We start from the raw sequence: 23,390 nt of genomic DNA on the forward strand, positions 1-23,390 counted from the left end.
AGGGCACTCCCAATGTAATACAATACAATATTGCTACAATGTTTTAGATCAGTTTGAGCAATTTACGTGAATCAAAATAAAACAATTATCATATAAAGAAAGTGTTAAAGAAAGTATAAGTAAATATAAGAGACAATACAGATTATATTAAAATACAATCTATATACATGAATTAATTTGTAGTCATTAATCCAATTGGAAAATTTGGGTTTCACTCTAAAATATAAACTTTTGTTTTATAAAATTTTTTGCTTGCAACATAATTGATAATCATCTCTGTGTCGATGAGGTGGTGACTTGTCTGGGGTGTACCCCGTTCCCCCCGAATGCAGCTGAGATATGCTCCAGCGGCCCCAAAAGGGACAGGCGGTAGAAAGAAAATGGATGGATGGATCTCTGGGTCGTTGTTTCTCCATCATTCCTAATTTGCACGCAACGACACTGAGCGGTTACAGCCGGAACTGAATATAACCACTTTTGTCCCTCACCGGACTGGTAACCACAGCGAACACTTCGCTCTCCAGTGAGGGGTTAATATCTTCGATGCTCCATGGCTAACGGCAACTTGCTTTGCTCAGGTCTGATCAATTATTATTTTTATTTTAAAGAATATTTGTTTGCTGTTCAGCTAATTGACGTGTGGATATGCAATATTTGATAATTCGCCAATACAGCCATACCCATATCGATCGTTGCTTTACAGCCAGGGTACACTATCGCAAATTATATGCTGTTGAATTTACCGTGTTTAAACACACCAACTGACAAATACTTTCAAAATTGTATGTAAACATATGTTTGCTATGCTTTAATTTAAGATGTGTCTAAGGAGAAGGATCATTATGCTGTTCTGGGAGCTTGTCCTTCAGATTCATTTCAGGAGCTCAGGCACAGATATAAGAAGCTGGCCTTGCAGGTAAAACACCTCTCTCTTTCCCTTGCTCTCACAACACACAGGTAAATATAATATTGATTTTTGAATTTTTTAAAAACGAGTTCAGTTTATTTTTGGTACAGTGGAAGAACAAAAAGAAAAACACAAACAAATAGCTTAGCTTTTGTGTAAACAAGGGATGGGCGTTATATATTGTGCCTGCTGCAATAACGACATATATCACAATCCATTATTTGGCGTATAAACTATAACTATTTCAAAACGGGTTACAAAGGCTCCTAATTTGGCTGTTGTGTATGTTCCTATCTACATTAACGTTAAAAGTAATAAGCACTTATTCTTATGTTGTTTGGGTACTTTACATTAGTTTTTGGGTGGTACTACATATTTTGGTAATCTGTTTTAGACTAAGTAGTTTCAATGCCAACATTGGCCATACCAATGTTAATACTTAAAACGTTTCAGGATCAATACATTATTACATTTTTGTTCACAATTGTAATCCGACAATATCAATTGATATTTTTAATTATTTCCTTATTACCTTTTATTAAATACAAAAAATCTTAATGAAGTCAATACTGCAAAATAAAAAAGCAAAATATACTATTGGCTCCTACTTCTTGAGTTTGTAAACAACTAAAATAATATATATATATATATATATATATATATATATATATATATATATATTTATTTATTTGTTTGTGATCATAAAAACCATCGAAATACCGGTAGTCACTTTAGTACTGACTATATACTGACACTATACTTGGTATCAACTGTCGATATTAGTACTGATCCGCCCACCCTTGTTTACATCAAGAGCTCTCGCTTAGGGGTTAGCTATGCTTTTTCGGATCCTCCTGCAGTGTGCATGTTAAGCTATTTTTTGTCCTCCAGTTATAATAGTACATGTAAGAAACAAAGTTTATTTACAGCAATGGAGGCACGGATAAGTGATTTCGAAGTTGCACTGTTGAGGGACATTAGCCCCTCGTGAGGATGCTACAGTACTTTGAGGACGCTTTCGTTCTCTTATTGCTGTAAACACATTAACACATTATAAAATTACTTAAGTCCAATTATTAATTCATATACTGTATATACTTGCATATTTGTAATATTTTTTAAGCATATTAACCATTTTTGACTTGTGTGCTCTCATTGTTGGTTCGAACAGTGCCACCCAGATCGTCTTGGAGGTTCAGAAGCTAAGTCTGGTCTGAGGATGTTTCTTGAAATTGATGCAGCCTGGAGAATTCTGAGTGATGACAGCACCAGGAGTCACTATGACCAACGGAGAAGAGGTATCAAAGTAACTATCTACAATTTTTCCATTCATTGGCCATTATTGTTCAAATAATTTTAGTTTTTTTGCTAAGATGGCGACGTGCACAAACTGCGGCAACTGGCTCTCATTTTAGTCTGTCTTGTACGTGTGATACTGTATGAATGTTATCGTTTGAATGGTCTCAGTGCTTAATTAAGTTAAAGTACCGATTGTCACACACACACTAGGTGTGGTGAAATGCGTCCTCTGCATTTGACCCAACCCCTTGTTCACCCCCTGGGAGGTGAGGGGAGCAGCGGTGGCCGCGCCTGGGAATCATTTTTGGTGATTTAACCCCCAATTCTAACCCTTGATGTTGAGTGTCAAGCAGGGAGGTAATGGATCCCATTTTTATAGTCTTTGGTATGACTCGGCCGGGGTTTGAACTCACAACCTACCGATCTCAGGGCGGACACCCTAACCACTAGGCCACTGAGTAGGTTCATACTCCCTAATCGAATTGCAGTGAGTTGGATTTATTTGTCTCTTTGAAAATTACAAGCGAGTTTCATCAGTCTTAACACAACTCAGACGGCATTGCTAGAGTTATGGGCTTGCAGTCGCTTGTCCTCGGAACGGGGAGAAGATGACGCCGGTGGAAGCAATTTAAACAAAAGAGGTGTTGCAGAATAGGCCTGCTAGTAAGGCAAGCATAAAACCACACAGGCCACCAATTCCGAGCATCTTTCTAACCGACGCCAGATTCAGCATCCACAAAACAAACAAACTTGAACTATAGTTGGTGAGCAATAACAGGTTTCGGGACAGCTGCGCGATTGTCATCACAGAATCAAGGCTACACTTGCTCATCCCAGACATAGCTGTTTAGTTAACAGGCCACAGCCTCCACTGCTTTGAGCGAATCAAAGGCTTCCGTAAGAGAAGAGGGGTAGGGCAGTGCATCTACACACTGGGTGCCTGGAGCACAAAAGGTAACATTATTTACACCCTCTGCTGTCCAGATCTAGAAGCCATCTCAGTAGTTTGCAGACGGCTTTATTCGGGGGGTAGAGCGGCAACTTGTCAGTTCCAGGTTCAATCCCGGTTTCGCCATCTTAGTCACGACTGTTGTGTCCTTGGGCGAGACACTTCACCCTTGGGTGGGACGTGGTTAGGGCTTTGCATGGCAGCTCCTGCCATCAGTGTGTAGGAATGGGTGAATGTGGAAATAGTATCAAAGCACTTTGAGTACCTTGAAGGTGGAAAATGAATGGATGGAAGAATAAATAAAAATAAAAATATATATTTGATTAAATTGTATGTACACGTGCGTGTGTGCGTATACAGTGAAACCTCGATTCACAAACTTAATTGGTTCTTGAACATGGTTTGCCAACCAAAACGTTTGTATAGTGAAACAGATTTCCCCATAAGAATTGGTTGGACAGAAGTCCCTATTTTATATTATAAAATGCACACTTTGAAAAGAGTATAATATATATGTATGTATATATATTAGGGATGTCCCGATCCAGGTTTTTGCACTTCCGATCCGATACCGATATTGTTTTTGCACTTCCGATCCGATACTGACCGATACCGATACTGGCCTATCCGAGCATGTATTAAAGTTTAAAGTTATTTAGCCTACTTAGTTGTCAGAATCATGTTGAAAAGGGTTTTGTACTCTTGATAACAACTAGCCAGCTGAATTAGGGGAGTTTGAATAATACACAATGGTTGGTAACAAGAAACTGACCTGTTTATTCAAGGATAAACACAAAATAGACAAAATTATACATGACAAACAGAAATGGCATCATTGAAACAAGGGCTGGGCGATATGGCCTTTTTTTAATATTGCGATATTTTAAGGCCATATTGCGATACACGATATATATCTCGATATTTTGCCTTAGCCTTGAATGAACACTGGATGCATATAATCACAGCAGTATGATGATTCTATGTGTTTTTATTGATTGATTGAGACTTTTATTAGTAGGTTGCACAGTGAAGTACATATTCCGTACAATTGACCACTAAATGGTAACACCCGAATAAGTTTTTCAACTTGGTCCACTTAAATTGATTCATGATACAGATATATACTATCATCATAATACAGTCATCACACAAGATAATCACATTGAATTATTTACATTATTTATAATCCAGGGTGTGAAGGGGGGCGCCTGATGTAAGTGTCACAAAGACAGCCAAAAGAGTTTGATATGAGAATAAATCTAAAGTTAAAATATAGGGTAGAAATGCACCCATTTGCAGGAAATGTAGTCTTGATTTTCAAAATGTTCTTTCAAGGCTTGCATGTCTACATTAAAACATTCTTCTTCATACTGCATTAATATATGCTACTTTTAAACTTTCATGCAGAGAAGGAAATCACAACTAAAAAATCACTATTTTTTTCATACGGTGTTGATCTGGAAATGTTTGCCTCGGCATTTTGATGGTGTGGACGTGTGGTACCGAACGGGGATAAGCGTTTCGACAGACGTTACAATATTTGAACAATGATGACGAAAACTGTTTTCTCTGTCGTGTCCGTGTGTCAAATTGCGCTTATTTTTTTTATTTGATTTTGTGCGTGGCATAGATTTGCCGTGCGCAGAGGACGTTTGAGCAGGCGCGCACCTTAGCGGCTGCGCTAGCATCACAGCTAACGTTAGCCATGCTGCTACCGCTCTGCTGGGAGAGGACGTATACGTATGTGACGTGTGACATGTGTAAGAAGTTGCGCTTGCTGTCTGTGAGAAGGAGACAGAAGAAGGAGTGGGAAGAGCCTGTAGTGCAATGCCAGCAGCTAAAAGCAACTGCGTGAGAATCCACAGACCTGTGGATGTGTTGAAGTTGTGCTGGAAAATGCGGAACGGAAATAGGGAGCAGCAGAAAAGTGGAATGTATTATTTAAATCTGTGCGTTGGAAAACACGGACCGGAGTTTTTTTTAAACTGGGTCTGGATTGGCATTTTCCCATCCCTTGCCGATACACATTTTTTGGCAAATATCGGCGGCCGATCCGATCCAAATATCGGATCGGGACATCCCTAATATATATATATATATATATAGTACAGGCCAAAAGTTTGGACACAGCCTTCTCATTCAATGCTTTTTCTTTATTTTCATGACTATTTACATTGTAGATTGTCACTGAAGGCATCAAAACTATGAAACCTGTGAAGTGAAAGCCATTTCAGGTGACTACCTCTTGAAGCTCATCGAGAAAATGCCAAGAGTGTGCAAAGCAGTAATCGAAGCAAAGGGTGGCTATTTTGAAGAAACCAGAATCTAAAACATGTTTTCAGTTATTTCACCTTTTTTGTACGTAACTCCACATGTCATAGTTTTGATGCCTTCAGTGACAATCTACAAAACCCAAAACCAGTGAAGTTGGCACGTTGTGTAATTCGTAAATAAAAACAGAATATAATGATTTGCAAATCCTTTTCAAATTATATTCAATTGAATAAACTGCAAAGACAAGATATTTACTGTTCGAACTGAGACACTTAATGTTTTTTTGAAAATAATCATTAACTTAGAATTTAATGGCAGCAACACATTGCAAAAAAGTTGGCACAGGGGCATTTTTACCACTGTGTTACATGGCCTTTCCTTTTAACAACACTCAGTAACCGTTTAGGAACTGAAGAGACCAATTTTTTAAGATTTTCAGGTGGAATTCTTTCCCATTCTTGCTTGATTTACAGCTTAAGTTGTTCAACAGTCAGGGGTCGCTGTTGTGGTATTTTAGGCTTCATAATGCGGCACACATTTTCAATGGGAGACAGGTCTGGACTACAGGCAGGCCAGTCTAGTACCTGCACTCTTTCACTATTAAGCCACGCTGTTGTAACACGTGGCTTGGCATTGTCTTGCTGAAATAAGCAGGGACGTCCATGATAACGTGCTTGGATGAAAACATATGTTGCTCCAAAACCTGTATGTACCTTTCAGCATTAATGGTGCCTTCACAGATGTGTAAATTACCCATACTTTGGGCACCGATACACTTCCATACCATCACAGATGCTGGCTTTTGAACTTCTTTTCCTCTTTGTTCTGGAGGACACGACGTCCAGAGTTTCCAAAAACAATTTAAAATGTGGACTCGTCACAGCAGTGATTATATGAATCACTGCTGTGATTATATGAATCACAGCAGTGATTCATATAATCACTGCTGTGACGAGTCCACATTTTAAAGCAAGAATGGGAAAGAATTCCACCTGAAAAGTATGAAGAAGAATGTTTTAATGTAGACACATTGAATCATCATACTGCTGTGATTATATGAATCAAGTGTTCATTCAAGGCTAAGGCAAAAATATTGAGATATATATCGTGTATCGCGATATGGCCTTAAAATATCGTGATATTAAAAAAAGGCCATATCACCCAGCCCTATGTATATGTGTATATATATATATATATATATATATATATATATATATCCATCCATCCATTTTCTACCGCTTATTCCCTTCGGGGTCGCTGGAGCCTATCTCAGCTACAATAGGGCGGAAGGCGGGGTACACCCTGGACAAGTCGCCATCTCATCGCAGGGCCAACACAGACAGACAACATTCACACACCAGGGCCAATTTAGTGTTGCCAACCAACCTATCCCCAACGTGCATGTCTTTGGAGGTGGGAGGAAGCCGGAGTACCCGGAGGGAACCCACGCAGTCACAGGGAGAACATGCAAACTCCACACAGAAAGACCCAGAGCCCAGGATTGAACCCAGGAATACTCAGGACCTTCGCATTGTGAGGCAGACGCACTAACCCCTCCTCCACCGTGCTGCCATATATGTGTGTGTGTGTGTGTGTGTGTGTGTGTGTATATATACATGTATGTGTGTGTGTGTGTGTATATATATATATATATATATATATATATATATATATATATATATATATACTAGGGATGTCCCGATCCGATATTTGGATCGGATTGGCTGCCGATATTTGCCAAAAATTGCGTATCGGCAAGGCATGGGAAAATACTGATCCAGATCCAGTTTTAAAAAAACTCCGGTCCGTGTTTTCCAACGCACCTATTTAAATAATACATTCCACTTTTCTGCTGCTCCGTAATTTCCGTTCCGCATTTTCCAGCACACCTTCAACACATCCACAATTCTCACGCAGTTGCTTTTAGCTGCTGGCATTACACGACAGGCTCTTCTCACTCTTTCCTGTGTCTCCCTCTCACAGACAGCGAGCGCACCTTCTTACACACGTCACATACTGTCACGTCATACGTCACATACGTATACGTCCTCTCCCAGCAGAGAGCGAGGTAGCGGCATGGCTAACGTTAGCTGTGATGCTAGCGCAGCCGCTAAGGTGCGCGCCTGCTCAAGCGTCCTCTGCGCACGGCAAATCTATGCCACGCACAAAATCAAATAAAAAAATAAGCGCATAACAATTTTCGACACACGGACACGACAGAGACAACAGTTTTCGTCTGTCGAGACGCTTATCTCCATTCGGTGCTACACGTCCACACCATCAAAATACAGAGGCAAAAATGTACACATCAACACCGTATGAAAAAATTAGTGATTTTTTTAGTTGTGATTTCCTTCTCTGCATGAAAGTTTAAAAGTAGCATATATTAATGCAGTATGAAGAAGAATGTTTTAATGTAGACATGCAAGCTTGAAAGAACATTTTGAAAATCAAGACTACATTTCCTGCAAATGGGTGCATTTCTACCCTATATTTTAACTTTAGATTTATTCTCATATCAAACTCTTTTGGCTGTCTTTTTGACACTTACATCAGGCGCCCCCCTCCACACCCTGGATTATAAATGTAAATAATTCAATGTGATTATCTTGTGTGATGACTGTATTATGATGATAGTATATATCTGTATAATGAATCAATTAAGTGGACCCCGACTTAAACAAGTTGAAAAACTTATTCGGGTGTTACCATTTAGTGGTCAATTGTACGGAATATGTACTTCACTGTGCAACCTACTAATAAAAGTCTCAATCAATCAATCAAAACACATAGAATCATCATACTGCTGTGATTATATGCATCAAGTGTTCATTCAAGGCTAAGGAAAAATATCGAGATATATATCGTGTATCGCAATATGGCCTTAAAATATCGCAATATTAAAAAAAGGCCATATCGCCCAGCCCGAGTTTCAATGATGCCATTTCTGTTTGTCATGTATAATTTTGTCTATTTTGTGTTTATCCTTGAATAAACAGGTCAGTTTCTTGTTACCAACCATTGTGTATTATTCAAACTCCCCTAATTCAGCTGGCTAGTTGTTATCAAGAGTACTAAAACCCTTTTCAACATGATTCTGACAACTAAGTAGGCTAAATAACTTTAAACTTTAATACATGCTCGGATAGGCCAGTATCGGTCGGTCAGTATCGGTATCGGTCAGTATCGGTATCGGATCGGAAATGCAAAAACAATATCGGTATCGGATCGGAAGTGCAAAAACCTGGACCGGGACATCCCTAATATATACACACACATACGCTCGCTTCATTACATTACGATAGCACGGACAAATATGCATTAAAACACTCCTTGCAGACGTCACACATGGGGCGGTTTAATAAGTAAGAATTGCCATCCATCCATCCATTTTCTACCGCTTGTCCCTTTTGGGGTCGCGGGGGGTGCTGGAGCCTATCTCAGCTGCATTAAACATTGCTTGGAGTGATACAGGAAGAATCGTTACGAATAAAAACGCTATGGACGCTTATTTCTGGTTTACGGCATCACAACAGTAAGTACGGTACATTTTCAACCCGCAAAACCTGCAGTGAGCAGACTCGTACAAAAGATGGCGCAAGAGCACAAACAATAAAAAAAACATTTTGGTACTTTTCAAATTTTCTTGTAATAAGACAATATTTTCGATATATTAGATGGAATCTGAGAATATTGTCAGATTACAAGAACATTTGAAAAGTATATGACTAAGAAGTCGTAATGAACCTTTTTGAGCAACACCATTTCGGTCCTCTGCTTGGGTTTAATGCAAAGGTTATGAGCATAAAGCATTATGGGCATTAGCGGGAAAAAAATCCATAAATTAGCCACTCCGTTTTATAAGCCGCAATGTTTAAAATCTCGGAAAATAGTAATGGTTTATAGTCCCGAATTTACGGATATGTTTGTATATCTGTACAATGAATAATACATGCAAACTTTTAATAGATCAGGCTCTTTATGTATTCGAAATCTTTTAAAACGTAGCGTACAATGCTGAAAATGTTACCTAAAATACATAGACAAGACAGCACTCATGGTGAAGGTTGCAACTGGTCTTGACAAGTATCCCAATCAACTAAATTTCAGTCAGCTTTTCTTAAAAGTGATTTTCCTCTGCCTAAATGTTTTTTTTTTCTATAGCACTTATTCCACATTGGCATGGAGTTCATTACTTGTTTGATATTATGTTTTATGAATTACAATATTTGTGTTATTTGTACTCTTTATGCTACCCTCTGTGTTCTCGTCCTTGTTCAGCTTTTGATTAATTAGCTAAGCAGCAACTATCCTTCACACGGTTCTAACACTAATTAAAACCTGAGCAAAGTTTAACACTAATTATTAATGGTTCAAAGTCATTATCACTGTCAAAGTGAACATGATAATGACATTTTCTTCACAACCAAACTGTTAAAGCCAAGTGCGAACATTTGTTCACCTTTCTATTCATTTACAAAAATTTAATTCATTGACCAGCAGGGGTTTATCTGTAGAGCTACCCACGTGTGTATGGATATGGAAATATGTCAGATTGTCTTTTCTCCTCTTGTGTCAGTTTTTTCAGTTACCGTTTCTCATAAAATATGCCTTATAAAAATATTATTAATTCAGTAGTAGTTTACTATATCATATTGACCTTACTAGTATGATATATTTCATATTATTTTCAATTTAATCAAATTTTTTTTGGAGTGGTGTTGAACTGCACAGCATGTAAAAAAAGAAAAAAGAAAAGTGGGACACCCATGTCCCATTGTTGGGTTGCTGACACTTTGGACTGAAGCACATGTAGGGCAAATAAACTTATTCCTGGCAAGAAGTCAATTAAAAGCTGACTGAAAATACCATGAAATAGTTCCAAAATTGAGTTTAGTAAACACTATTTCAGAGTTCCTAAGATAGTCAATCATAAAAGGAGGAAAAATGTTAAACAAAAAAACACAAAAAGGTTTCTGTTCAACCTACTGCTCTTAAAAACGCATTGGGTTGTAGTGACCACTTTGTCTATGTCTGTATGAACTTGAAATAAACTGTAAAGGCCTATTTATAATGAATGTTATTTAAACACTATCTGAATATCATCAAATATTGTTGGGCAATAGGGTAGTAGCTAAATCTAAGTAAAGATTGAGACAAAACATGAACTTCACACCATTAAAGCAACTGCAGACAGTGAATTATGGATGACAGCAAAATATTTGGCTTGCAACAGGAGGATATCCATCCATCCATTTTCTACCGCTTGTCCCTTTTGGGGTCGCGGGTGATGCTGGAGCCTATCTCAGCTGCATTCGGGCGGAAGGCAGGGTACACCCTGGACAAGTCGCCACCTCATTACAGGGCCAACACAGATAGACAAACAACATTCACACTCACAATCACACACTAGGGCCAATTTAGTGTTGCCAATCAACCTATTCACACTCACATTTGCACACTAGGGCCAATTTAGTGTAGCCAATTAACCTATCCCTAGGTGCATGTCTTTGGAGGTGGGAGGAAGCCGGATATATTATGTTTAAAGCGAATTGCCTAACAACCCAAAAAGTAACAACAACATTCACAAGGCACTTGTTAACATCCATCGAATATGTACTTACCCATGCATGTTTAACTACATTATCTTTCATGTCTTAATGCTTAATTCATGTACCAACCAGAGGCACAAATGGAGGATATATTTTGTTTTAAGCGAATTGCCTAACAACCCAAAAAGTAACACAACAACATTCACAAGGCACTTGTTAACATCCATCAAATATGTACCGTATTTTTCGGATTAGAAGTCGCAGTTTTTTTCATAGTTTGGCCATGGGTGCGACATATACTCCGGAGCGATTTATGTGTGAAATTATTAACACATTACCGTAAAATATCAAATAGTATTATTTATTTCATTCGCGTAAGAGACGAAACAAATGGCAGCAATCGTCACACACACGTCAGCAATCGTCACTCACAGGTCAACCAATAAGAATTTGGCGGGGTAGGGTCATGGCAGGAGTGCATTGTGGGTCATGGGATGCTAACTGCTATATGCTACTGCCGTAGCTATTAAAATAGATCACGTCAACATTGGCGGTAACTTATAAAATCTGAGAAGCACTGAACAAAAATGGCACCGAAAAGGAAATCATATACTGCAGATTACAAGCTGGACGTAGTGAAATATGCAGCAGAAAACGACGATCGAGCAGAAGAAAAAATAGACGCTAATGGCACATACCAGGAACGACAAAGAGGAAGAAGATTTCATTGGATTTAGCAATCAGGAGTGACAGATTGTTTGGTAAACGTATAGCATGTTCTATATGTTTTAGTTATTTGTATGTCTCTTACCGTAATATTTTACGTTAACATACCTTGCACGTTCTCAGTTGGTTATTTATGCGTCATATAACGTACACTTTTTCAGCTGGTTGTTCACTATTCTTTATTTATTTTAAATTGCCTTTCAAATGTCTATTCTTGGTGTTGGATTTTATCAAATACATTTCCCCCAAAAATGCGACTTATACTCGAGTGCGACGTATATATGTTTTTTTCCTTTTTCTTATGCATTTTTGGCCGGTGCGACGTATACTCCGGAGCGATTCATAATCCGAAAAATACGGTTTACCCATTCATGTTTAACTACATTATCTTTCATGTCTTAACGCTTAATTGATGTACCAACCAGATACAAATTTTGTGCATCCGTATTTTTGTACTTCTACTCCTAACGAGTTTAAAAGTGTGGTCGATCAGATAGTTTGAAAAGTCCACTTAGGTGATGGTGAATATTTTACATTTTGAAATATATTTATTACTAGGATTGTATGAATCTACTCCATCACAATTGCCTACCTTTTGATCATACTGTATCTGGTTTGTATATTTAAAGTGCACCCGTAATACTTATTTATGTACATGTGAATTTCTTTCTTTTTTTTAATTTTTTTTTATCAAATTTGCAAAATGCTTTTAAACACTTTTTCACAGTTTCATTGTGGGGTATTTTGTGTAGAATTTTGAGGACAAAAATGAATGTATTTAATTTTGGAATAATGCTGTAACATAACAAAATGTGGAGGAAGTGAAGCGCTGCGAATACTTTCCGGATGCACTGCAAATTTAAACCCCTGGAGTCCAGGGTAGAATGTTCTGCTTATGCCTCTGCATTTACCTTTTGTATTTCACTTTAAAAAGGTTGATCTCGCTTTGGTTGTTTTTTTAAATTATTACATTCAATTAGGGCTGGACGATATATCGATATACTCGATATATCGCGGGTTTGTCTCTGTGCGATATAGAAAATGACGATATCGTGATATTCGAGTATACGTTCTCACGCAGTTGCTTTTAGCTGCGGGGCATTAAACTGCATGCGTTTCTCACTCTTTCCTGTCTCTCCTTCTCATAGAGACTTTAAAACAAGCGCACCTTCTTACATACGTCACATACTGTCACGTGAGCAACGTTACACGCTCCCGCGGAGCGAGATGTAGCGACATGGTAACGTTAGCTGTGATGCTAACAGCTAACGGTGTGGTTTGAGTGGTAATACGAGAGAAAGAAGGTGCAAATCTGGTAACAAATGGAGGAATAATTAATTCCCAAGAAAAACAGCACCGGGTCCATCGTCTGACGGTAGTTTGGCTTCAAGCGGGAATACTGTATGTCTTTACATCATGTCAACATCTCCGTTCGGTGCCACACCAACTAAATGCCGAAGCAACTATTTCCACATCAACACCGTAGGACAGTGGTCCCCAACCACCGGGCCGTGGACCGATTGGTACCGGGCTGCACAAAAAATAAAAAAAAAAATAAAAAAACGTATTTTATTTTTTAATTTTTTATTAAATCAACATAAAAAACACGATATATACATTTTATATCAATATAGACCAATACAGTCTGCAGGGATACAGTCCGTAAGCACACATCATTGTATTTCTTTATGACCAAAAAAAATAAAAATAAAATAAATACCATACACCCCCCCCCCCCGGTCCGTGGAACAAATTTTCAAGCGTTGACCGATCCCAGCTACAAAAAGGTTGGGGACCACTGCCGTAGGACATATACTATTTGATATGCAGCTCATTTTTATGTGACACTTATTGAAATATCTTGTGTGTCATCATGCACAAAAGTGCACTTATAGCTTGTTTTAAAATGTCTCTGACAATCTTGCACATTCTGTTTTGGAAATGACATGAATGTTTGTGCCACTGCTTAATAAATGTTTAATAAATACATTTTTGCTAAATTGACTTAGTTGTGATTTCCCTCTCTGCATGAAAGTTTAAAATAAGCATATATTAATGCAGTATGAACAAGAATGTTTTAATGTAGACACATAGAATCATCACACTGCTGTGATTATATGTATCAAGTGTTCATTCAAGGCTAAGGCAAAATATCGAGATATATATCGTGTATCGCGATATGGCCTAAAAATATCGAGATATTAAAAAAAGGCCATATCGCCCAGCCCTACATTCAATGCAAAGCTGTGATTTAAGTTATTTTTTAATTTTCACATGCAAATATACAAAAATGTATAATTCAAAAACGTGTCCACATTTTAGCAAAACAGTTCATTACAAAGCTAACTACAGTGGAATACAGAGATTTACCTTATGCCATGTGAGAGACCTCAGGCACTTACAAATTACTAATTTTCAGACATGTGATTTTTCCGTCTATAGTCGGAAATCTGTCTTTTTTTTATCTCTGTAAAAATATAAAAAAATATTTAAGTTTGTCTTTGTTTTTTCTGACCTACAATGTGTGTTAAAATCTTGATCCGTCTGCCATACCTTCCAACAACTATGGTGTTCCCGTAATGAGTATGGTTTTTGATAATCCATTCCGGATTACGGCCGCAGTGGTAAAACTACGGTTTTCCATTAAAAATGATGAAGTTAAAAATCGAAGCTACGTAGCGAAGCAACTCCAAGGACAGGGGGCAAAACATACGGGAAAAATCAATGATGTTTACGTATAAGAAAATCCATGATTGGCTGGTTGGATTACTATGATGAGTCACGATTGGTTAAAATGAGGGCAAAACATTACGGTCAGGCCAATCAGAGGAAAGATAGGGCGGGTCATCGAACCAGGAAGGGAAATCCCAACAGACGCACACATCCCAAATGACCACGAGACAGGCAGAGAAGAGAAGAGAGAATATTCAAGCGGGTGGTTTACATATTAAAAAAACTGGTGGAAGATGGCCGAGGGATTCTCTTCCTTATATTTTTCTTTTAGTGATGTCGATGACGTCCAGGAAACCCACACTGCGTCTACTTGGCCACATTTGGACAAATGTATGCGTCTGGATAAAACAATGCCCTACACATTAATTTTGGTTGTTTACCATGTAAGCCCAAATCAAAACTGCTTTCGACATGGAAGACGTGGAATACATATTTAAGAACACACATGATTGTGGCAGACAAGTGACGACTTTTGCTACAGTATAGCCTGTCTAAATGCTACATTTAATTTTAATGGGTGTTCTAGAACAAGACAGTAGCTGACATTTTGTTCATTATTTGTACTGTTTATATTTTGACATTGACTAGTTGAATCATTTTGAAACAAACAACATCACTGCAATATATTTGTTATTTCATGCTTTAAATCACACATGGCTATTCAGATAAAAGAAGTTAGCTAATAGAATAAACATTGTTTGTACTCTTTATGATTTTTGCATTTGGAGCAATTAGAAGTGGAGAGGGAGTTGAAGAGACATAAAGTGGCTATAAATCCAAGGCAGAATCTACTCAAGTAGAAACAAAAAAGAAAGTGCAAGCTGCTCAGAAATTTGCCAGGGAGGCTCATGTCAGAGCCATCAAAGCAAAATTGCCAAAGTAATGTGTGAATGAACCAAAGTTATGTGTACATAATGTAAATAGCTACATTAACCATCTGTGGCTGTGAAGTGAACAATAGTAAGGCTGTAAATGCTGTATAGAGTAGGCTAACCCATGTGGATCCTGTGGATGTGAACACAAGTTGTAATTACTATAGAGTGTAGTGTAGTGCGAACAATAGGCAAAATTCACAAAAAAGTGCAGTTCCCCTTTAAGTATACCCTAGATAAATTATTTTTAAGTTTTCAATACTATCAACATGGGAGTGGACAATTTGTTTGCTTTTTGCAAATGTATGACGTTTTTAAAAATTATTATTCTGTACAAAGTGGCATTTTTATCTGTTCTAAGAACAACAATTTTATAAAATGTCTTAAAAAATGTAGGTTGTGGCACTGCTTGTCTACTTTAAATCTACTACTTCTTGATCAAATAAAAGCAAAACTTGAATTTTATTACCTCTGTATTTTGTGGTTTCTTTAAAAAGTAGGAAAAAAAAATCACAAATCAAATTTTTTTAGATTACTTTGTTGGGCATAACGCCCAGGTCTATGTTTTAAGGTGTTAAAGACAATGCACCTTGCACACCTTGTATTTTATTTTAAAAACAAAATTGCCTTTTCGTTTTGTGTCTGCATGACTTCTTTTCCAGCACATCCGTTGTGTTGCCAAAATAGTAGCTTGCATGCATGTGGCGTACGGTGCCCTTTGCAGTCTGTCCAACAGGTGGTGGAAGTTGACTCATTGACTTGAATGGAAACAGAACTGTTCCTTAGTAGTTTGGAGATCCGTGGTAAGACTCCTACATAGTTTGAAATTTGCCCATTGATCCGTGATAAGACCCCTTGCTTATTTCAAAATTTGCCCATTCCACTTTGTACATGCGTGTGGTTATTGACTCGCAGAGTTCTAATGTAGTAACAGTAATAATAAACCTCAACAAAGAATCTTACCAGTAATCTTTTTTTCTTCAGTAATGTAAAGCCCAAGTTTGCTTACGGACACAGGATGACCATGAATGAAAGAATATATTTTAAAGTACTCATATTTGTGTGAAACTGACCTTTTACACCTGCACGTACTGCAAAACGCAGCATAACATTCCCAGGAAATGTTGTGTATTGCCTTGTTTAATGTTCTTCTACTTATGCCATAAAATGTATTCCTTCTTCAGCTCAGGAACTGAAACAGGATTGGCTTGTTGACTCTACAGTCTCGATGGATGACATGAACTGGAACCAAGGTAACTACACATAAAAGCATTGTGTGTTTTGGTCTCTTTTTGCTGAATCTTCTACAATTTAGTTACAAATTGAATTGTACCACTTGGAGTGCACTATATGCTAGCTCTACTTGGGTGGGACCTTATTACAAATTTTGTTTTATAAGGGTGTGACTGTATGCTATGGTATATCCCAAAATGAGTATGGCAAAGCCTATCTACCTCCATTCATACCCCAAGTTGATCTTTCACACTTTAAAAATGCTAAAATTAAAAGTGAAATACCTATATTGTATACACTTTGTACCAAAGACTGTCTTAAGATGTAATTGTCTTTTTCCGCTTTTGTATTTCACCGGAATGTCATGTGTTAATGACCAAAGGTTATTTCAATCTCTGGCTTTTCCTTCCCCCAAACTACACTGTATTTGTTTTTAGGTCCTCTATCTTTTCGTAATATGGGCTATTGAATTGGTGGCCCACAAGTTCAGTAAAAAAAATTAAATAATTGTGTTTTGCAGCACATTAAAAAAAACCCCACTAGAGTGCTGTCATAAAAATGATTTTTGATTCATTTTTTTGCATATTGGTCCTTAAAAACAGCAGAGCGCTCCTGTAACTCTGACATAATAAATAGATTGAAATCAAATGTCTACTATAGCAGTGGTCCCCAACCTTTTTGTAGCTGCGGAACGGGGTGTGTGTGGGGGGGTTGTTATGTTTTTATTTGGATTGTTTTTCCCTGCAGACTGTATTGATCTATATTGATATATAATGTACATATTGTGTTTTTTATGTTGATTTAATAAAAAAATAAAATAAAAATTATATATTTTTTGTTTTTTATTTCTTGTGCGGCCCGGTACCAATCGGTCCACGGACCGGTACTGGGCCGCGGCCCGGTGGTTGGGGACCACTGTACTATAGGACGCTGGTTCTCCGAAGTCTGGCCCCTTAATCCTTAGCTCTCTGTAAAATGTGGCCCGCAAAACAATTTAGTTGAATATTCTTTCCATGTACACTCTACTGATTAGCATTAACAATTTTACTTGGTGATTTCAGCACCGCCTAATTTGGTAATGAAAACTACAACTAAGATGTGCATTACAACCAAACAGTTGGTGTGTAATTAATACAATACTTACAGTATATACACTTTGTAGGACTAAACATAAGACAAGACTGGCGCATTCAACTTCATGGCAAAGACTACTTCCTGGCCACAGCAACACACAAAGGTCAAACCGAAATGATTGCATACTTGCTGTAATACTTTTTTGGAAATTTCAAAAAATAGAAACTTACCTTGAGCTTTGGTGGCTTTATTTACAACACTTGCAAATGAGACTCAGAAACAAATGGACAGCATAGTTATCATTATCAGCTGACTGTTAAATATTGAATAACCTTTTTTTAATACATTTTATTATTCAAGAATTAACATTTATTACCACATGAACACACACAAAAGTACCAACATTTTTGGTACTTTAATCATGTTATTTCTTCAGTTCTTAAAAATATTTTGTATGTTGACTTTGTGCTTTTTCAGAGGAGGGTGTTTATTCTTATAGCTGTCGCTGTGGTGGACAGTTCAGCATTACACAAGAGGAGATCGATGCAGAGATGCTTCGGAGGCAAGGTGCTGCTAAAGAAGAGGACACAATGGAGGGCCACCATTGGGTTGTATGCTGTGACACTTGCTCCCTCAGTGTGTATATGACATTTCCATCAAATAGCACTCCAATTTCCAAATATCCCCCGCGACCCGACCTCGGATAAGCGGAAGAAGATGGATGGATGGGTTAATAATTGAAGCTTGGAATTGAAGTGTGTTTACATACCCTTATCAATTGTGTTTATTTTGATATAAGGGCTGGTTTTACTACATATGTTTTCTCCACTTTAAAAACAAATATTTGTTTAAAAAGTTTTTTTTTAATAAAAATAAAGCAAGTTTGGGTTTTATTTTGTCCAAAACTCAACAAAAGTAACTAATTTTCCCCTAGCCTTAATTCTTGCTTAGTGCTTGCTGTTTTTTTTATTTTTATTTTAAGGAATACACATTGTTCAATGTTTTTTGTACTGCAAATTGTTCAGTAAACAACACTTTTAAACTTAGGTTTAGCTTGTGTGCAATTGTGTGCTTAGCTGTAGCTGCCGACTTGAGTGCTCTCCTCAGGTATGAGTTATGGTCTCTCCCTGGCTTGGGGGCTGGCTGTCTCCTGCTTCTCCCAAGCCCTATCCTCTGCCAAGCGCGTCTGTCTACGGCCTGCCAGATGGCACGGTGGGCCTGGTTCTGGGGGTCCGGTTCCTGGTCGGCTTGCCTGCGTGGGGCCGGTGGTTGACCCTTGTTCCCTGGATACCGCACCTGCTTTTTTGGATTGGGCTCTCTGGGTGGCCGGGGGCTGTACTTTGGCTCCCGCACATACTGGCACATTCATTGTACAAACCTACACATAGACGTATTGTATGTGTGTCCTGACCTGGAGTTCATGTCGATGAGATCAGACCCCTTTTTCTGCTGAGAAAGCTAACTGTTGTCATCACTGCAGTATATATACAGTACCACCGGACGCTAATGTAAACACGGCTGTCTTTCTGCTGCGAAAGGCCATCAATGTTCTCCAGCATGCCCACCCCAATGGTGTCCATGTTATTGCAGTGGACTTAAAGCAAATCTAAAGGCTGTATTATTCAAACTTTACCAACATGTAAAATGCCCAACAAGAGGGGAAAACACCCTGGAACATATGTATTCAAACATCAAGCATGCCTACAAAACCGTACCCCTCCACCACATGGGCCGGTCAGACCACCTCTCTCTGTTTCTCACCACTGCATACACCCCTCTCAGTCAACAAACAAAGCCCACAAAGAGGACCATCACTACCTGGCCCGAGGACGCCCTCTCCCGATTGCAGGACTGTTTTGAGTTTACACAGTGGGATACCTTCTACCATGAAAACCATCAAGTACTGTATTGGGAATGTCACTGTGGATAAGTGCATCCGGGGGTTCCCTAATCCGAAACCCTGGATGACGAGTAACGTCTGCATGCCTCTACGGGCTCGGGACACAGCCTTCAGGTCAGGTGACAGAACATTGTACAACGTCGCTCGTGCCGACCTGAAGAGAGGCATTAGGACTGCCAAAGCAAAAATAGGTTAGAAGGACAACTAAACAGCCCCAGGCAGGTGTGGCAGGGCATACAGATCATTACAAACTACAGAGGCAGTGCTGAAGCACCTGGGGACCCAGATGCGGGATTGGCAGTGGAACTGAAAAGCTTTTTTTACACCACTCCAGCACACTCCCTCTCCCACTCATTCTTGAGGTAAAGGACGTGGGGCGGGTGTTCACTACAGTAAACACACTAAGAAGGCGGTAGGTCCAATGGAATACTTTGAAAGGTGCTCAAGGAATGTTCCAACCAGCTATCAGATGTTTTCACTGACATTTTCAACCTGTCTCTGGAACAAGCCGTCATCCCACCCTGCTTGAAATATGCCACAATCATCCCGATCCCCAAAAACTCATCCACAACCAGCCTAAATGACTTCCGCCCCATAGCACTAACCCCAGTCATCACCAAGTACTTTGAGAAATTGGGTTTAAGACACATCAAAGTCTGTTAACTGACAGTTTAACTTTTATTAATGTAAGTACCTCACAAATTAATGTTTGGTCTCACTGGTTCTTGGTTTCACGTGAATATTTTCCAGGTGACGGTTCATGGGGTGGCTCCTCATTACTCATAATTCCCTGACTGAATGTGCAGTATTTCATTTTCTTAACATGTCTGCGCTCCTACATTAAAGTTGCGACAATAGGAAATACCTATAACTGTTCCTCTACCCATTCATCAGACCAACAAGAGACGCCCACATGTGTTCTTCTCCATCATTTTTGTGTTCACCGAAACCTAAAATGTGTCCATACTTCTGGTTTAAAGTTCACAAAGTTATTTGACCACCCCACTGCACAGAGGATCATGGAAGATGTAGTTTACTTCCAGACCAAAGTCTGCATACTTCAAAGCAAAGTGTGCCACCTTTGCCTCGAGCGTTTCCATGCCAACACAGCCAGTCACGATGCACGACGTGCAGAGGGCAAAGACCCAATGGGAGCGCGGACAGTGCACATCGTGGGAAATAAGAGTAATATAAAAAGGTTACCATCACTCGGAAAATATCTTTGAAGCCAGCAAAGTTTAACATCAATTTGTGAGGTATTTACATGATTAAAAGTAAAGTTGTCAGTTAACTTTTCTGACAATCAGCCTTTTCCAAAATTACATTAAAAACATGTCCACTGAGGTCGCTGCTTGTCAGAAAGTAAAAGTTGAAAGACACTAAATTGAACATGGTTTTACACTTGTGACACACAATGTTTACATTGTCACTTTAAAAACACTCAACTTTAAGTTATTTTTTATATATTTGCTTGAAACAGTGGATGATACCGTAACACATACTTGCCAACCCTCCCGGATTTTCCGGGAGACTCCCCAAATTCAGCGCCTCTCCCGAAAACCTCCCGGGACAAATTTTCTCCCGAAAATCTCCCGAAATTCAGGCGGAGCTGGAGGCCACGCCCCCTCCAGCTCCATGCGGACCTGAGTGACGTGTTGACACCCTGTTCACACGTCCGCTTTCCCACAATATAAACAGCTAATGATCGAGGGTTTATTGATAGGCAGTTTCATTAACGTCCTCCCAGCGCGGTAACAACACACAACAGCAGTCAAGTTTTCGTCTACCGTAAAGCAGTTTGTCTGCCGTAAACAGCAATGTTGTGACACTTTTAAACAAGACAATACTGCCATCTACCGTACATGCATATGTGACCCACCCATAATGTGTCACGTTTTTGTGTTGATTTATTTATTTTATTTTGTGGTTTGAATTCGTTTTTGGAGCTGTCATTACACATTTATCAGTATTCACATTGGTCAGTAGGAGGCAGTAGGGCGTTTCTTCCCAATTGAATGCTATCACCTGCAGACCGGAAGTGTCTTGTCATTCTGATGAGCGCGACCAGTCTGTGAACAATTGAAACGTCCTGTGTGCTTTTTCCTCCTGTATAACAGGTTAGTTTTGGTGAATCAACTCACTGAATAATATCCATGTGATCTTTATAAGTTTAAGTACACATTCTGATGGTGGAGCCTAACTCTAAAGTGTTTGTGAGTTGTAGTTTGTATTTGTGAATGAATCCAGTGCACAGCTGCAGTAATCAATACAAAAAGGCGACGTGAGTGCGCAATGTTTATATAGGAACTTCTGATCCTAATTCAGACTCCCAAATTAGAGCTCCCGTTTTCTTATTGATTTTATAATGTATATTTGTATAATGTGTGTGTTCTGAAATAGTGACAGAATAGAACAAGGATGGACAATTCAACCCTTAACTCAACAGTAAGTGTGTTCATCTTCAACATTCCTGCCACTTAATTTTTCCACACTGTGGCATTTTTAACCAAACCTTTTTTGGAGATATGCCACCATAATAACATAACTTTTTCCTACAAATCAAACTTTTTCTACTGGCTTTTATATATACTCTTGTGCATATGTATGTAACTATGACATGTATGTATATTCCAAGATTTTATTTTGTCATTGTATTCCTAAAACAAAATTTTGGTGGCGCTTTAAAAGACATGTGTCACGGCGAGGGTCGGCTTACAGAGGTTCGTTCTCCCAGAATGCTAGACTGACGGCTCCGGACGAAGGCGTGAAGGTAGGATTAGATTGATTTAATATAAATCACCCAACTACCAAAATACAGGCAGTCCACAGCATACAGCAAACAACAAAAAGGCAAGCGTGCCTAACAAACGTAAAACTTAGACTTAGCATAGGCTATGGCATGGAACAAAAACTTACTTGGCAAAGGTGTGACGTAAACAATGAAGCCAGGACGAGTGATTAACAAAGGCAGACTTAAATAGTGATCTCATGATTAGCGACAGGTGTGATCCAAACAAATGAGGCAGATGAAACTAATGAGTCGCCATGGTGACAAAACAAACAAGGAAGCGCAAACAGGAACTAAAGAAGTCCAAAACTAACAGAACATAAAAAACATGATCCGGATCACGGATCATGACAGAGCCCCCCTTAAGGACAGATTCCAGATGTCCAAAAAGCAAAAAACACAGCAAGATCAAGAGTCATGAGAGGGCGGGAGGGGGACTTGGCGGTGGGTCGCCAGACCAAGTGTCCCCGCAACCAGCGAGGGAGAGTCAGGTGGTGATGACGCGTTGAACGCCGCTTCACTTGGTGAGGCGGGTGACCAGGGAATGGCCACATTCGTGGCCGACAGGGAGGTTGGCGCGTCGTCATCGAGGCAGGCGTGGAAGTAGCGGACGTCGTCGAGGCAGGCGTGGAAGAAGCGGACGAGTCAGGCGTGGAAGCAGCAGCAGACGAGTCAGGCGTGGAAGCAGCAGCAGACGAATCAGGCGTGGAAGCAGCAGCAGACGAAGCATGCGTGGAAGCAGCAGCAGACGAAGCAGGCGTGGAAGCAGCAGCAGACGAAGCAGGCGTGAACGCAGCAGCAGACGAAGCATGCGTGGGTGCAGCAGACGAAGAAGGCGTGGGTGCAGCAGACGAAGCAGGCGTGGGTGCAGCCACTGGTGCTAGCCGTATATATATATATATATATATATATATATATATATATATATATATATATATATATATATATATATATATACATATATATATATATATATATATATATATATACATATTTATATATATATATACATATCTATATATATATACATATATGCATATATGTATACATATATGTATATATGTATACATATATGTATATCCA

General features: G+C 39.0%; 1 protein-coding gene across 1 annotated transcript; it reads left to right on the top strand.

Annotated features, from left to right (window-relative positions):
• The first annotated feature begins 431 nt into the window (after positions 1–431).
• dnajc24 (DnaJ (Hsp40) homolog, subfamily C, member 24) lies at positions 432–18,641 on the top strand. Its single transcript, XM_061969628.2, has 5 exons — positions 432–578; positions 819–916; positions 2,079–2,205; positions 16,497–16,565; positions 18,097–18,641. Exons 1-5 carry the CDS (start codon positions 551–553, stop codon positions 18,324–18,326), a joined length of 552 nt encoding a protein of 183 aa, XP_061825612.1. The 5' UTR covers positions 432–550; the 3' UTR covers positions 18,327–18,641.
• The last annotated feature ends 4,749 nt before the right edge of the window (positions 18,642–23,390 follow it).

Source organism: Nerophis lumbriciformis, linkage group LG10 (assembly GCF_033978685.3).
Source record: "Nerophis lumbriciformis linkage group LG10, RoL_Nlum_v2.1, whole genome shotgun sequence".
In the NCBI taxonomy this organism is placed as follows: domain Eukaryota; kingdom Metazoa; phylum Chordata; class Actinopteri; order Syngnathiformes; family Syngnathidae; genus Nerophis; species Nerophis lumbriciformis.